The following is a 17,856-nucleotide window of genomic DNA, read 5'->3' on the forward strand; positions in this document are numbered from 1 at the left end:
GCTCTGTGGCCCTTAGGATTTTTGAGAAAGAGATGGGAACCAGAGATGGGATAGTTCCCATAGATGGGACCCCGATCCATCACAAATTGATGGCATATCTTAGTAATACGCTTTCACTTTCCATTGTGGGAGAACCCTTTTAAGTATAAGGACGAAAGTGAAGTCATTTTAATTTAGATGTCGTATCATAAGAAGGTGGCAACATCACTTCTATGCATATTGTTGTCAGATGTATTGCATGGGAGGTAATTGGTGGTTATATGTGGGTGGCTTGGGTATTAGTTCTTGCATTGGAGACCAGGACATAAAAGCTATTCTTCATTGTGGTTAATTGCTCGAAAAAAAGATTTGCTGCTTTAACCAGATGTCGGCACCTCTTTGTGCAAGGAATATGAATAGCAGCTGTCTCTTCTGTTTAGATGCACTATCTTACCAAAAGTAATTGAACACCTGAGCAACAATCAAAATAGTATTTAGTTCCATATGTTAATACTTAGTGGGGCTCCTTTTGCCCTTATGACATTGGATACTCTCCATTGTGTACTTTCTACTAATGTCTGATATATTTCAGCTGGTATTTCCCTACATTCATCCTGCAAACATCTGGCAAGTTCTCCCAAAGTAGGTGGACATTGTTCATATTTCCAGACCCGACATTCCAGTTCATCCCAAAGATCTTCAGTAGGGTTTGGGTCCGGACTCTATGCAGCTGGTCCAATCATGGAATATCCATATCCTCAAACCAACATAAAACAGTATTGGATTTGTTACAAGGCATGTTGTCTTGTTGGAAGTATGGCCGACCATTCCCAGGATATTGCCACATAGTTGTCAGCACATTATTGTCTAGAATGTCAAGGTACACCTCTGTGTTCATGGTTCTTGTCACTACAACCAGCAGACTGAGACCAACCATGTAAAACATCACCAGACCATAACAGAACCTCTACCATACTTAACTGTTGGCACAACACCCTCAGGCAAAAGGCATTCCCCAGGCCTCCGCCACACCCAGGTATACCCATCTGATGTGAAGATGAAGTAGCACGATTCGTCACTGCATAGAATGTTCTTCCATTGCTCAACTATCAAATGACAACACTACTTGCACCATTGTAGACGACCGAATGCATCTTCTTTGAGTAACCTCACCAGACATTTGCAGGATGAATGGAGGTAAGTACCAGTTAAAGTGTATCAGACATTTGGAGAAAATATGCCACGGAGAGTATCTAAAGTCATTAGCGCTGTTAGTGAAATGAATATGTCTTGGGTCATTATAGTTGGGTCATCAACTTATTGTTTATACTTACTGTAGTTTTGTATTCTAAGAAGTTAATCACATAGGATTCTTCTACGTTTTCATGTGTCTTTGCCTTTAATTTTAGATGTTATATTCCTTACCTTGCATATTCATGTTGTGTTAATGTTTCTTTGACCAATGGTAATAAATGAATTACAATAGATTTGAATTATTGTACTTGAAACATGTGCACCTATAAAAACTGTCGCCTGTCACTCAATAAACAGATAACTTTGGATCACATTCCTAGCTGTCTGGTTTGATGTCAATCTCTAGAGTTTAGCTGATCTTCTAAGAATTTGGATCCCAAAGCATATCATATAGTAAAAATTGTTGTTTGCACTAGCATTTTTGATGCCCAACAAGAGCCCCACTAAGTATTAACATATGGAAACATATACAACTTTTGATTATTGCGCAGGTGTCTAATTATTTTTGTTGGATTAATTCAGTAATCTCTGGGATATATGTAATAAATGCACATGGTGGTATTCTTACAGTGACTCATTAATGTTCCCTTTCAGGCCGCAGTACTATAAAGTAATAGATGAATGTGTTGGGCAAATTGTGCTACAATGTGGAGGTATGGATCCTGACTTCAAATACAAAGGACGGCTGGACGTAGATTTCTCTCATTTAGTGGGTGAGTGCCAATGTCACCTGTCCTTCCACTGCCGTCTCCATTCTGCGGGGTCTCTGGTAATCTCATAGTAAAGGTAAATGCAGCCCACTAAATGGCCTCAGGGAAAAACAATGGGCATTTCACTCTGGCCAATATCATGTTAGCATTGTTAGACTTTCAACCTTTACAGTTAGGAATGACTCCTTTAGTAACTTACACTGCTGCAGGCAGTTCCACATTCCCTGCTGACCCCCCTGGGATGTCTTGTGTGTACAATACAGGAGCTGTTTCTGGCAGCCTGTGCTCTGTGAATAGACAGCTGAATTGGACAGCTTGACCAATTATAATGACTAAATTGACCAATCCCAATAATTACATTATATTAGAATAGACATTTATCACCTATTTATAGGAAAGGTTATAAGACTGATTGGTGGGGGGGGGGGGGGGGGGGTCTCACCTCTGAAACCCTAATCAATCCTGAGAATGGGGATCCTATTTCCCCTTTTGTTCCTCATGTTGGGCTTGCTGTACCCCCACAGTAAGGAGAAGATTGAATATAGCGACGGTCACACATATGCAGTGCCGCCCCATTCATCTTCAGTGATGAAAACAGGGGACACGAGACAACCATTCTCAGGATTGGTGGAGGTCTCATCAGTGACGCCCACCATTCAGACTTTTATCACCTATCCTTTAGTCAATTTTTGCACAGCCCCTTTAATGATGCTGTTCCTTTGTATAGTCCAGTTTGTATATCATTCTGGCGTCTTTTAAGTCAGATCAATTCCTTAATTACCACCACTGCAAGATACTCCCTATCTACTGGGGACGTCACATCACCAAACTCAAGACTGCATTCCCAGCACATCCTGAAGTGTGACCATGGACGATGCACTCCATTCACTTCAACAGGACTGCTGTAAATAGCCAAGTTCTATTTGAGGTGGTCCCATTGGCGTGAATGGAAGGCAGACATGCATGTCCTCTGCTGGCCACATTTCAGGACACCTCAAAGCTGCATACTTTGGATCGGTGGGTGATCAGGTAGTCGGACTCCAACTGATCAACAAGTTATTCCCTATTCTGTGGATAGGGAATAACTTACTGTGGTGGGACAACCCCTTTCAATGACCAACATGGTTCCACAGCATTTAAAATTCTCTGCTGCCCCCTGTAGGTGTCATCAGCAAAATGCAAGTGCTTATAGCAGCCTATTAATACACATTCTGGACAGAACTTCTGCTTTTAATTTGAGTAATAATTACAATTGCTTACAATACAATTCCCTTCCATGGTGGCTTCTACACGTAACCCTGGGACGATATAACACATTCTTTTTTACTTTCATAGATTCCTTGGTGGATAAAGCAAAAGTTGAAGAGAGTGAACAGAAAGCGTCTGAATTCTCCAAGAAGGTGAAGCCATTTATCATGGTCATTTAAATCCCAGACAATTGGTTTTCTGTGATTAGGACGTTTTTAGAAAGCCTTTTTTTCCCTCCCGGGATGGAGACAGTTATTGATTTGCTGTTTGAATCAATGTTTGGCTGCATTTTAACATGATCCTTGTCAGTATCACAAAGGTCAATATTGATGTATCAGGTTGGATGCAGCCGCTAAGTTGGGGGAATGTTCTACAGTATTATTTTAACTAAGATCTCCGGTTTAAATATCTGAGCACATTAAGTGCAATATTCTCCGGTCTACCGCCTGCAGGACTTACTAATGCAATGCCCTTAACAAAATGCCATTAGTTGATCAGTTTATCTCATTTTGGACAGAAAAGGTTCTTAAAGGGGATGTGTCAGCATGTTTTTCTTCATTAAGGTGGACCGGTTTGCTAGGCAAGCACCCCCTACTCAGAAGAATTCCTGCAAAGTACCATAGTAGCTCGGATCATAAAGTACACTGTACATTAAAATGATTGCACAAGAAACCCAGAAGCACAAGACAAGTGCCCCCTAGAGGTATAACATTATGTGTCCCCTGGGAATATTTACCATATAGGGAGAACTTAAGAACTTATTCTGAGGGTTTCTTTAGGCTTTATTCACATCGGCGTTACATATCAGTTTTAACAGATCCGTTATCATATTAAAGCAAGATCCATATTCTAAGATCAAAGTGTGAATTTTTAACAGAAAGGTTGGACATATCAGAAAATGGGCCATGTGATCTCCATTTGTTTCTCTTATGCTTCCATTAATCATCAGTTTGTAATGAACAGGTTAATTATACTCTGTTGAAAAAATGGATCCATTAAATGGAATGAATAATGGATAGGAGCAGAAGCTGTTCGCTTGCATCCATTTCCCATTGACTTCAATGTAAAAAAAAAAATCCGGAATCGATCATTCTGTGTCGTGGTTCCGTTATTTTGAATGGAAGGACTAACGCTGCAGGCTGCACTATTTTCTCCATAAAAAGAAATGGAACCACGATGGAAAGGGTGCAAACTAAGCAAATGGAACAGATTTTCCCCCCAATTGAAATCAATGGAACTTTTAATGGATCTGTTTATTTCCGTTTTTCTGGTCCGAGAACAGAACAGAAATCATACTACTGAAGTGACTTGAGCCTTAGTTTAGCTGAAAGCCATGCTTCTGCTGCTTGCAACAAATTAATCACAGTGTCTTACGCCGATAATAAAGAAATTAAATATTTCTAGAGATTTGGAGTCACTTTGCATGCCACCCGCCTAACAGTGAGAGTATGACAAATTGTGCACCTTTTTACAAAAATAGCATTTCTTAAAGGGGTTGTCCAGTTACAAACTGTTAATAGGCATATCAGCTGGGTTCCGTCGACAGAAATCCAGTCAGCCATCTTCTGGGTCAGTATGCTTATGCACTAAGCTGATTTCTGTAGCAAGCAGACAGCTCCATTCCCACTGTAATGGTCAAGCTTAGAACTGCAAGCAAAGTTGGCATTGCACTGAATAGGAGCTTTGCCTGTAATTCCAAGCCTGACTGTTGCAGTAGGAACGGAGATGTCTGCTTCCTGCAGAAATCAGCTCAGTGCATGAGCACACTGGCCCAGAGAACAGCTGATCGGCAGAGGTCCTGGGCAGCAGACTCTTGATAATCTACTATTGATGGCCATCCTGCAGATAAGCCCATAAGTAGTTTGCAACTAGACAGCACCTTTAAAACTGTTAAAAAGACCTCACATCAGATAGACCATGCCCCCTTTTCTCTCTACATTGGAAAAGTAGAGATAATAGCATAAAAGAGTAAAATGCTGCATTTTTTTAAAAGCCCCACTTTTAGAGTAGACTGAAGCCTACCACAGGGCCCTTGATAAATCCTCCCACCCGGAATACAGGAGCGACCCAAATCCTTTACTGTTGCCAATATATATCATTCTTAAGAGGACACAGATGCAATCCCTGGTTACTGGTAATGTGCAGCTAATACAATTATGTCAAAGTTAATTATTTTTTATGAGATTGGTTAAAAAGTTGCTAATGACAAGTGGAATGAGTCAGTTGCTTAGCGATTTGTCTCAAAACTCAACCAAAGACCTTGCTTGACCAGCCCTGGCTCACTGTTACCCTCATGTAGACCTAGTTTGTGGCCTGACCATAGTGCCCAGCTAAAAAAAAGACCCCTAAGGTCCAGCATGGTTCAACTTGCTGTTGAATGTAAAACACAAAGAGAAAGTGGAGTGGGCAGAGCACTGTGCAAAATGTCCGCGAAGATGACATGAGAAGTATTGGGAAGGGGTTGCTGAAACCCTAGTGATAGTAGTGAGCCAGAGGGCTATAATAGTGCCATGTACATATGGTAGAAGAAGTGTAATAACATCTAGGACTTAAGCACAAACCACACTGGAGATGGACGTGGAGATAGTGGACAGTGGAATGAACTTTATTATAACCAGTTCGAAATGCGTCACTTGCTGGCTATAATAAAGTTAATTTCACAGTCCGCTATCTGTGGTTCGTGCCTTAGTGCTAGATGTTTTTACTCGTCTTCTACCAACCTCCTGCTTAAGTCCATCATTTCTTTTAGGTTAACACTACAGTATTAGCCATTGTAGGACATTAATTATGGAGCCCAACCAAAACAAGGCTGATGAGTAAAGATGAGCGAACACCAAAATGTTCGGGTTCGCGTTATTCGAAACGAACTTCCCGCGATGTTCGGGTGTTCGTTTCGAATAACGAACCCCATTGAAGTCAATGGGCGACCGGAACATTTTTGTATTTCGCCGATGCTCGCTAAGGTTTTCATGTGTGAAAATCTTGGCAATTCAAGAAAATGATGGGAACGACACAGCAAGTTCTCCTCTGCCACAGCTGTAACAGCTGTGGCAGAGAAGAACGATGTTAGCCCATTGAATTCAATGGAGCCGTCAATACAGCCGACTCCACTGAATGCAATGGGCTGCCGGCGATCGCGGGATGAATTGTCGGAAAGGGGTTAAATATATAAGCCCTTTCCTGCAATTCATCCAGAAATGTGTAAAAATAAAAAATATATATATACTCACCTGGTGCCGGCAGACGGAGTTCAGCGCGGCAGGCTGCAGTTCTCCTGAACTGCTCTGAACAGCTGTGAGTAGTATTCAGCAGCCGGGGATTTTAAATCCCCGCCTGCTGAATAAGATGCCTCTGAATGGTCACAGCCTGACCAATCAGAGGCCAGCCCTCACTCACACCCATTCATGAATTCATGAATGGGTGTGAGTGAGGGCTGGCCTCTGATTGGTCAGGCTGTGACCATTCAGAGGCATCTTATTCAGCAGGCGGGGATTTTAAATCCCCGGCTGCTGAATACTACTCACAGCTGTTCAGAGCAGTTCAGGAGAACTGCAGCCTGCCGCGCTGAACTCCGTCTGCCGGCACAACGTGAGTATATATATATTTTTTATTTTTACACATTTCTGGATGAATTGCAGGAAAGGGCTTATATATTTAACCCCTTTCCGACAATTCATCCCGCGATCGCCGGCAGCCCATTGCATTCAGTGGAGTCGGCTGTATTGCCGGTTCCATTGAATTCAATGGGCAAACATCGTTCTTCTCTGTCACAGCTGTTACAGCTGTGGCAGAGAAGAAGGATTTGTCTTCTATATGTTCTCAATGGGGTTGGCGCTGCTGCTGCCGGCCCCATTGAGCGCATATAGAAAAGATTTCTCAGGGAAGAAAGTTAAAGTAACCCGAACATCCGAACATCGTGTGGTGTTCGTTACGAATAACGAACATCCCGAACACCCTAATATTCGCCCGAGCATCAAGCTCGGACGAGTACATTCGCTCATCTCTACTGATGAGTAGTGATGAGTGAACTTTTCAAAAGTTTGATATGGTCCAAATTAGTTTGAACTGAGCCAGAAGTTCACCAAAACTTCCAAAACAGCTATACAACACTGCCTAAGAGCAATAAAAGCCTTGTATAACAGTCTAGGAGTCATGTACAAGGATTTTATGGCTCTTAAACATTGTTATACACCTGTGTTCAGGACTAGTGTTAAGCAAACTGAGCCAGTAGAAACCTGTTTTGGATAGAACTTAAAACTAAAAGTTTAGATTGAGTTCATGCCGAACCTAACTCTTAGCAAAGTTTGAACCAAAACTGGGTTCTACTGGTTGAGCTCGCTCAACACTACTGAGGAGGTCTAAAAGCATCCACTTGCTGCTGAGGTTTACAACCTTTTTAGGTTAACTCTATAATATTTGTCTTGGTTGAGCTGTTGGTCGGAAATGATTATGGAGCCCGACCTGTTGAGTTCCAACAATGTTCACTTGATGCTGAGGTTGTATGTGTATATGAGTTAATTCACACATAAGGTTTAGCTCTTATAAATAAGATGATAATATTGGTAATACAGTTAGAAAAGGACAAGTTGATGTCCTGCATAGCTGCAGGGTGGACCTTCTAACAGATCAAATGTATCCCAGCCCAATACTGGGAGGCATTAAAAGTACAAAGTAAAGAGATGCTCCTCCAGCAAGGGTTCAACATAACGCCAAGTCAGGTGAAGTTCTAGTGTTTGTAGGAAAAAAAATTAAGGGGCCACAGCTTCTACATACATTGCCAGGGTTCCAACAGGCCATACCCCTTCACCTGTGTTCTTCCTGGGGCCTCTATGGAAAATATAGAAAATGCAAAAAATCTGGACTTTTTTTGGCATTTTTTCTTGTTTGCGAAGAATAACTCATGTAGAAGAGTTGTTTAGTATTTTACAGTGTTTTATGAGTGTATGAGTTACACATTTTGGAACCAGACCAGTTTCTTCTGTACAACCATATCATGGACTATCCTCATACGTCATCATCAATATAAGATTGATGGAATCCCTGTTGATCGGTTACTTGAAGAGGTGAGCATCACAGCCTCTTCCTGTTACAGCGATGTCATATATAAATATGACATCACTGTAACAGGAAGAGGCTGTGATGTCATTACGTGGCCTATATGCAGCTTAGTCCCATTCAAATGAATGGGATTGGGTTGCTATATCAGGCACAACCACTGCCTGAAAAGCTGACAACACTGCAACCTCCTCAAACAGCTGATCAGCGGGTGTCCTGAGCCGCAGACCCCTACCGATTTTATATTGATGACCTATCTAGAGGATGACTCATCAATATTCTTGTACCAGAAAACCTCTTTAAAATAAGAGCTTGTGTATGCTATCTCATGTTTATATGCACTACCTTCATTGTTACCTTGGCTGAAGCACTTCTTTCCTCCCTGTCTCCCTGCCACATACAGGACCTCTGGCACGTCCAAAAACCTTTGGAATTGTGTCACCCCCAAGCATCCTGCCGTGTTTAATCCAGCCGAACTGACGAAGGGGCTCGTCCCTGAAACACTTTTTTACTTGTTGTTTTTTTTATTTTGTTAAATAAGAAAAAAGAAGTGCTTTCACTATCACATATTGGACCTTAATCTTCTAGTAGCATAGAGTGTCGCGCCTTCACACCAGTATTTTTCCACACTCTTTTGGCTATACTCACGCCTGCCTTGGTGGAGCGTCATCTGGTTGCCTTCACCTCCATCATGTAAAACACGTTTTACTCCAGACTATTTCACCACTCTCACTGGGTCTTGCTCCACCCTCCTTTTTCACCTATTTACTTTCATTGCTACCAGAGCTCCTCACAACGTACTGTTAGTATTTGAATTATGTTCTATATTTGGGCCCATGGGAAGCATCCAGTGGCCTCCTACTCCCTTGTTTATGGTGGTTAAATTGCTGAGCAGAGCTGACTCAATAATGAATAAAATTATTATTACTCAAGTGGACTTTGAATTGTTTGTGTTTCACCCTAATTCCAACATAATGGACCTTCACTGTAGCTCTCATGGCTACTCTTCAGTTATCTCCCTGCTGCCTCACTACGATAAACCGTTTCAATCACCGTATGCATTTCTAATTAGGTTTACATGTGCATTCTTAAAAAAACTGAAATTCTCAATATTTTAATACTTTATGTGTCACATGGAATTTTTGTCATTTCTATTTTTTTAATGCATTTGTGAACTGTAGACTGTTATTTTTACCGATATGCAAAAGAGGTAATACCCTCCCATGACCCTTTTTAGTCATTTTTTTTTTTTGGCCATAAACATTCCATGATATACTTGTACGATGTGTGATGCCTGAGGGTGGAAATGGTCTGGTTTCAAAACATATAACTCATAACTGGTAATAAAATTCTGGTACATATTGTGCACATCTACTAGATGAGTTATGATTTGTAAACATGTAGCGCCAAGAAAAAGTCCATCATTTTTATATGGTATGTATAAGTCTTGTAGGGACTTCCTTTAGAGGGATATTATCTGGGGAGCATGTCCTAGCAATAGCGGTGTGAGCACGAATCTTGCCGAGCTCCCGCCACGAAGCTTATATCATTCACCCACTTACCAGTGCCTTGTTTGGTCCAGATAGCGAGGATGAAAAAAGGAGCATGACAGGCAGCCCTCAGACAGGTCGGCTGGCAAAAAAGGAAATCATTCCTTCTTCACCGGCATCATCGGGTGCAGTGCAGACGGGGAGAGTGACCAGGGCCAGGGGCTGATAGAGCCAGGGTAACAACTACAATGAAGCAGGGCATGGTTAACACCCCTCTGGCATCCGATAGAGCTTTGTGCACAACAGCAATAGCAGGCATAGCATTAGAGGCTCCATTACCATCCATTACTGACCCGCTAACAGCTCAGAATCCAGCAGTGGGAACCTTGCTACCACAGCAAATTGTGAGGTACCAGGGAGGAGTGACTGATATGAGAAAAAATGTATTGGCTTCCCTATTCGGCGCTGATGTTCACAGTGTTGTAGCAGGAATTAAGGAAAGGTGGCTAGAGCCCCTTAATATAGGGAAATCCCATACGCTCTTAACACGTGTCAATGGCGGCCATATTCAACAGCTCTCATCACAAATGGACTAGTTCCGACTCTGGGACTGGAGGGGAAACACAAAGGGCGCTGTGAACTCAAAGTGGGATTGGAGAAAAGATATTAGAATGATCCGATCTAAGCTGAAAATGGAGAGCTTTGTTAAGCGTTTGAAAAATTTGTAGTAGCAAGCCTTTAGCTCTTTAAAGACAGAGGTGCAGAATGTTACTTCTACTGTCTCTGATTAAGCCTCAGCCCAGGGGTCTCTTTCCCAAACAGTTACTGACCTCTCGTCTAAATGACTCATCCAGGAGCAGCATATCAAACTACTTTACAAATTGCTTGATGATTTAGAGAATCACAATAGTGGAAATAATATTAGAATCCGGGGCTCCCAAAGCCCACAAAAATGGCGGATCTAATTTTCACGTAGCAGGGAATATTTAGTTTGTGACTGGGCCGCTCAGTTAGCGAGGAACTAGAAATTGAGAGAGCTCATCGGGCATTAGGCTCACTTAATCAGGATGCTAGAAGGCCATGAGATGTGATATATCACATGCATTATTACAAAGATGAAATCATGCAGAAGGCTCGGAATATGGAGATTATTGATTTCTTTGGAACACATCTGATCCTTCTGCAGGACTTATATTGTTTCATCTTGGCTCAGTGCAGAGTATTAAAACCTCTCCTAAACATTTTATAAGATAAAGACATTCACTTCCAAGTGATGGTTCGTCGGAGTAATCAACCATAAAAACTAAGGGACCCATCTGCATCTGAGCTCATAGATTTTCTACACTCAATGGGCCTGCCAATGTTATCCCTCCCAGATTGGCACATAGTCCCACCAGTCCAACTCCAGTTCTCATCCAAAAGGCCAAACCCCGCATCCAAAAGGCCTTGTTTGAGGGTGAGGCCGATGACTGGAGCTCTACGGCAATTGGCGAAAGCCCTTGGCCTTTAACAGATGACAGGGCTGAAGACAAGGGCTGAAGCACACTCAGAACGCCAAAGTTGCATTAACCAATCCAATGCTGGTGTCAGATCCCTTTATTGGTGGTGGATATCCTTTTAGCCAGCTATAGGGACTGCCTGGGATCAGAGTGATCTTTGCTGTAATACTATTCATACTACATGCTTTACTGAATTGCTGTACTTTCACATTATTTCTGATGCAATCAGACCTGCTCTCAGATAATAGTTAATCCACGGACTGTTATATATGAGAAGGGGAGCTGTGTAGCAGCTATTAGCACGAGCCACTTCTCTACAGATATGTCACATACACAATGGATAGTTTGTTATAGATAAGGGGAGAGCTTAAAGGTTCCGCTGAGTTACTTCTCATTACGTCTACAAGCCTATTCATGCTTTTTACATGTCTTTGTTCTCCACATTTGGGGTTAGATAACCCCTCTCATTATACTTTTCCAGAGGGGTGCAGTTTTGTTTGTATATGTACTTAGTATGCCTTGTGGGGGTCGCTCTCTCAGCTGTCGTTCAAGGACTAGTCTCACATAGTCTCATGTCGTAAGAGCATTTACTTTTCCCTGTCTATGAAATATTTTCTTTCTTTTTTTTTTTATTCTCCCCTGTACATGACCATGACCATGACCATGATTGATGTGTTATGTTTAATTTTTTTTCTCTCACTTTAATATCTTTTCTATCCCCCCTCCTTTTTATTGCCTTCCCTTTCCCTGGTTCTTTCCTTCTCTGTTTTCCTCTTTTTACCCCACCTATTAACCATATTTGCCCCGGTCTGCTGTGATATTGCATAATGGGAGGAGTCTCTATTAAATTTTCTATGTTGAATGTTTAAGGCTTTAATGTCCCCAAGAAAAGTTCTCACCTTTTATATTCCCTTCACAGAGAGAGGGCACAAATTGTTCTTTTAGAAGAGACTCATTTCAATACAGGGCATGTACCTGGCACACCGTCTACACTTTCTGGCTGTACAGCTCGACACCTGACGCCAGGGCTAGGAGAGTCTCACTTGACTTTCACAAGTCCGTAGCATATAATGTGGTGGATATGCTTAGAGGCACTGATGGCAGATTTGCTTTTTGTTAATGTTCAGATCCAGTTAAAGATTTATACTATCGGAAACCTATATCTCCCAAATGTTAACCAAGTGGGGACCTTCAAAAATATTTTAGCTAGATTGGAATCTTTTGCAGCCGGAGTGACTTTGATTGGTAGTGATTATAATTTGGTCTTGTACCCTTCCTTGGACTCCTTCAAATTAGCAGGCTTGATCTGTTTTTCATCTTCCAGTTTGCTTTAACTTTCCAGCCCAGGTCGGTTAATGGTTCATCCATATGGTCAGACCATGCTCCGTAGATTTAGACTTAGAGTTGCTGGGACTGGAGACCAGGGAATGGACATGGTGCCTGAATGAATCACTATTAAAAAATGCGGTCTGTAGGGCTGAGCTTGAAAAGTGATATCTCATTTTATACAGGATCACACAACAGATTCCACAACTAACCCATGAAATGGGAAGCTCTCAAATGTCTAATGTAGGGAACTTTATACAAAAAGTCACTAGGATTAAAAATAAGCACATTATGAATGCCTGAAAAGATTATTTGTCAAACTAAAGGACTTGGAAAAGATCCATAAACACTTACCAGTGCCTAGTCTATTAACAGAGATCACTTTAATAGGGGAAAACATCAAGAATAATAATGCTCACCAACGTCATCTATATCGTAGCTTTTTATATGATCACCCTAACAAATGCAGCAGAGCACTGACACGTCTTATACACCCGAGAGCGGAACCCTCACATATTCCGTTATCCATAGGTGTGAATGTTCATAACCCCTGACAGATTGCGAACACTTATTATGAATCCCTATATAATATCTCTGGCCATTAGTCAGACTCGCTTATCTATCTGGTTCGGAGGTGCCCGCAAGATGACAGTTTACATTCAGGAGACAGCTCTTCCCTCAATATCATAAATGGTCAGAAAGGAGTTTGAGTTGCAGTTTACTGTTGAGGAGATTGACACGGTTCTCTCTTCTCTCAAAGGAGGAAAGAGTCCTGGACCGGATGGCTTCATGGCTTAGTTCTTTAAAACCTTTAAATCACTGCTTCTCCTTTTATTAGCGCTCCTGTCCCTTCCAGCCGCTGGAGGCTCATGTGGTGGTGCTGCCTGAGCCGAACAAAGATGCCACTTTATATAACGACTATTGGCCTATTTCTATTAACTGCAACATTAAGATATATTAATTAACTGCAACATTAAGATATATTCTAAATAATTTGCTAATCCATTCCAGGAGATAATCCCAGCAGTGGTGCACAAAAACCAGGTGGGCTTCGTTCCCAGCATGGAAGCAAGGGACAACACTATACGCATATCTCATTAATCTCCTACGTTAAGCGCAAGCAGATGCCATTGTGTTTCCTATCGGTTGTACCGAGAAAGCACTTGACAGGGTCCATTGGAGGTTTTTAAAAGCCACACTTCTCAGATAGGATTAGGTTCCAGATTAATTGTTCAGATCATAGCTCTTTATTTCTCTCCGATGGCTGGAGTGAAGACAAATGGCCTTCTCTCTGAATGATTTGCTATCAACAGTGGTATTCGCCAAGGGTGTCCCTTGTCTCCCTTGCTGTATATCGTTACTATGGAACACCTGGCAATAGCCTTATGCAATTATTCAAATATTAGTGGTGGTACTGCTGGGCAGATTCACCACAAAGTGGCCGTCTATGCAGATGACCTGCTTACGTATATCTCATCCCCACACGTCTCTTTGTCTTCTGTTATATCTGGATTCAACCAATTTAGTCGGCTTAGCAATTTTAAAGTTAACTTAAGCGAAAACTGAAGTTTTATATATATATCATACTGACCCCAACAGAGGTTAATTCTCTCAAGAATAATTTTTCTTTCAAATGGCAAGGACAAAGCCGCACATATCTTGGTGTTCAGATCCCTGCTCAGTCAGAGCTATTGTGCATGGCTTTACTCCTCTGTACACTGGAGGATCTTCAAAAGTATAAAAATACACATTTATCCTGGTTTGGCTGCATGAACGTAATCAAAATGGACTTAGTTCCCTGTTTTTTTACACCAGTTTCAAACTATACACATATCTGTGCCTTCTGGATTTTTAGAATCCTACACAGTGCCATTACAGAACATATATAGAAGTCTAGCAGACTACGTATTGGGAGGAGGGTTTTGTCTAAATCCAAACAATTAGGGGCTGCTGGTCTCGTATATTATGATGCCTTGTGTGGCGCATAGTGTTAAGGCAGCATAATGCAGTCCTAAGCTCTTGCTCACGACCTGAAGGTTGTGAAGCCTTCCATCCTTCCGAGGTCGGTAAAATGAGCACCCAGCTTGATGAAGGGAACTTAACCCCTTAAATAAATAAATTACCTGAAATAAATAATTTGGCACTATACAAATAACAAGTCCCTTCTCTTCTCACTGATGCAGCTCTTATCGCCCAACTGCTTGACTGAAATGGCAACAGCCATAAGAAACTGTGGGTAGAATTAGAGAAGTCGTTTTTGCCAGGTGATTTATTAGGAGCACCTGGATTAGAGGTTTGTTTGCATCCAGTGAATAATATATGGCCTTATTTGGTACTGCATTTCTTCTCGGTTCAGTGTGGGATAAGTGGGGATCAGGATTCAAGTTCTCTTCCAGACCAGATCCCTTAAGTCAATTATTTTATAGCCCAGAATTCAAGTTTAAAATTGAGTCTTTTAGTGTTCTGGTTGTCCATATATTGGAGAAGAGACAGCTTCCACATTTCTTCTCACTCCAAGCTCTGAGGCTGGATTTGATATTACCATGGTTAGAATATGTACAATTACCATCTTTTATTACGCAGACTCTTAAAACAGATATATATGATTCTTCATCACCAGAATTTCATAATTTGTTCCTCCTCTCCACTAGTGTTCATAGACCCCTGTCATGCAAGTATCGGCTACTGCTCCAGCTCAACAACTCAGGTAGAGCCCCTTTCTTTTCTAAAGGCCCATTTACACAGAGCGATAATCGCTAAAAGGCGATTGTTTGAGCGATAATTGTTGCATCTAAATGTGCGCCAATCATGCACGTTTCGTGCACTGCTAGCTGATAAATTCAGTCCAACCTAAAAATCGTCCTTCAGCCTTATCAGCAGTTCTCCACGGGTAGTGCTGATATTATTGTTTCCCTCTGGAGAACAAAAGATCTGAATGCAGATAAGCACACTCCAGCTATTAATTGCTTTCAGCTAAGGCTTCATTTGCACACTTAATTGCTATTAAGTAGCTGAGTAGTTACTTAAAAGTTTATGCAAAATGATTGCTCAAAGCTGTCACTCAAACTGTCGTTTGAGCGATCTTTGAGCGATCATCGGCCCGTGTAAGTGGGCCTTTAGTGAGAACAGGATTTAGATATCACTTTTGTCTGATAGGGATATCTCCAAGATTTTGCCTGCTTTCTCATGGCTTATCCATAGCCTCCCAGGTTAAAGAGAAGAATCACAAAATCATGTCCAGATAGTATTATTGCCCAACAGATATTCACCGTATGTATCCAACAGTTGCTGACAAGTTTTGGAGGTGTGAATGGGAAAGAGGGAAAACTACTCCATATTTGGCGGGGGAGCCAGAACATCCTGCCTTTCTGAGAGTGCATTCCAGCTATCTACAGGTCCTATAGCCCAAATCAAAGAGGGCATCTTGAGGCACCTTCTAGCTGCTGATAGAATTGTAATACCATAACAGGTGAGGCCATCTCTCTGTGAATGGGTTGCGGAGGTAGGATATATAATGACCATGGAGGAATTGATAGCTAACACTCATGAAAGATCTGAGGCATTGGCTGCATGGAGCACTTGGCAGACATACATTGTGTTGAGTTGCAAGGTTTGATAGGTTCTTAACTCTACATGGCAGACTACTATGTCCACATTTCCCTTCCTTCTTGTTACATACCTGTAACCACTCCTTCACCCCTCCCTTCCTTTTTTGTTGCTTTTCTTCCTCTTTCTTCTCTTACTCATTTTTTTTCTCTTCTTTATTCCCCATCCCATGCTTTCTCTTTTTCTAGTCTCTCTTATCTTTATATCTTTGGTTCCAGAAGCCAGATTGACTAGGTTACTGCTAATTGGTTTGGACTGAAAGACATGATTGAATTGATAGAGAACACCCCGTTCCCACCTTTAGTTAGGAATTAGAATACAATACCGATATCTTCTCTATGATGGGTTTTTGGGCCATTAGCCCTAATTTTCTATGCCGAGTTTTGTTATTTCATTTATATAACATAATGCTACAAGGTATTCATGCTATTATGCATAAATGACCGGTTGGCGATGCCATACTTAAAGATGTTTATTACAATTTGTAATGTATAACTCAATGTTTTCTTACCCTGTAGCTTTCTTGAAATTTTAGTAAAATAAGCTTAAACATAAAGGGGTATTCCCAATCCGAGACTTTCATGGCACAATCACAAGACATGCTGTGAAAGTCTGAAAGATGCGGATTCCACTACTTGCACATACATCTTTTTCTAGTTTCGTTCCTCATCACCCCTGGCTCAGCTGAGTGCAAGTGCACGGTGCTATGCTGTTCCCATAACTTCCAAGAAGTCAATGGGTATTATGAAAATGGTGTAGTACATATGTAGTAGCATACCACCGCTAGAACAGCTCAGTGAATAAATATGGCACCCGAACCAACCTCAGTACATAATATGGTACCAGAACCAAGTGGAATAGTGAAATCTACTATGCTATTCCATGCAATAAAGAGGTATGCAAAGGTGTACTGGCCTGATGGGGGTAAGAGGTCATCCTCTTCCTGGCTCTGTCTCTTTGCCTTCTGATGATTCATGATATCAGAAGAGAGAGTAGTTAAAGTCAGGACGAGGATGATTCAAGATGCTGCTGCATGCTGGGAAGAGGCTGAAGATCATCTTCTAGCTGGCTGGAATTAAGGGAGGAAATCACCCCCATCCTAAATCCATCAGTGCCCCATTAAATGTTGATATCCTGTGCAACTGCATGGGTCGCACATAGCTATGAATGGCCATGTAATGAACTACATTGTTTCTATAACTCTGGAGATTAAAAAATAGCACAGCTTGCTGTTCTATGCTGTTTTTGTAGCTTCCATTGACTTCCATGGGAGTTATGGAAAGAGCATTGCAAAGCCTACTTAGCTCTTCTTTATTTAAGTTTTTAAAAACTCCCAGCAGCTGTATTCAGCTGGGTCTGGGCCAGAACTGCAGATAGGTGCAGGACTCAGAGGTGGGACCCACAACTATCAGACTTTCATGGCATATTCAGTGGATATGCCATGAAAGTCTCACATGAGAATAACTGTTTTTAAGCCTAGTGGGTTGTATTGACTTTGAGAGAATTTGGGGGTCACTTTTCCTCATTAGATACGTACTGAGGACCCAATACATGTCTACACTTTGTGCAGTACTGATGGAGGCACAGCACCTAATGAGCCTGTAGCATGCACTGAATACAAACACCTCTGTGAGTGACATTTGGAAAAAGCTATTTTAGAAAGTGACATCTTTGAAGTATTTCAAAGGA

The 17,856-nt window shown here is 41.6% G+C and overlaps 1 protein-coding gene across 2 annotated transcripts in view; it reads left to right on the forward strand.

The window, feature by feature from the left end:
• DIAPH2 (diaphanous related formin 2) overlaps positions 1 to 17,856 on the forward strand; it is a 1,247,874-nt gene that overhangs the window by 361,113 nt on the left and 868,905 nt on the right. For both annotated transcript variants that reach the window (XM_066581425.1, XM_066581424.1), the window contains 2 exons: positions 1,828 to 1,946; positions 3,279 to 3,343. In XM_066581425.1, coding sequence (XP_066437522.1) covers positions 1,828 to 1,946; positions 3,279 to 3,343 — 184 coding nt within the window. The remainder of the gene's footprint in view (positions 1 to 1,827; positions 1,947 to 3,278; positions 3,344 to 17,856) is intronic.

The sequence above is a fragment of the Eleutherodactylus coqui genome, chromosome 10 (genome assembly GCF_035609145.1).
Source record: "Eleutherodactylus coqui strain aEleCoq1 chromosome 10, aEleCoq1.hap1, whole genome shotgun sequence".
Classification (NCBI taxonomy): Eukaryota; Metazoa; Chordata; class Amphibia; order Anura; family Eleutherodactylidae; genus Eleutherodactylus; species Eleutherodactylus coqui.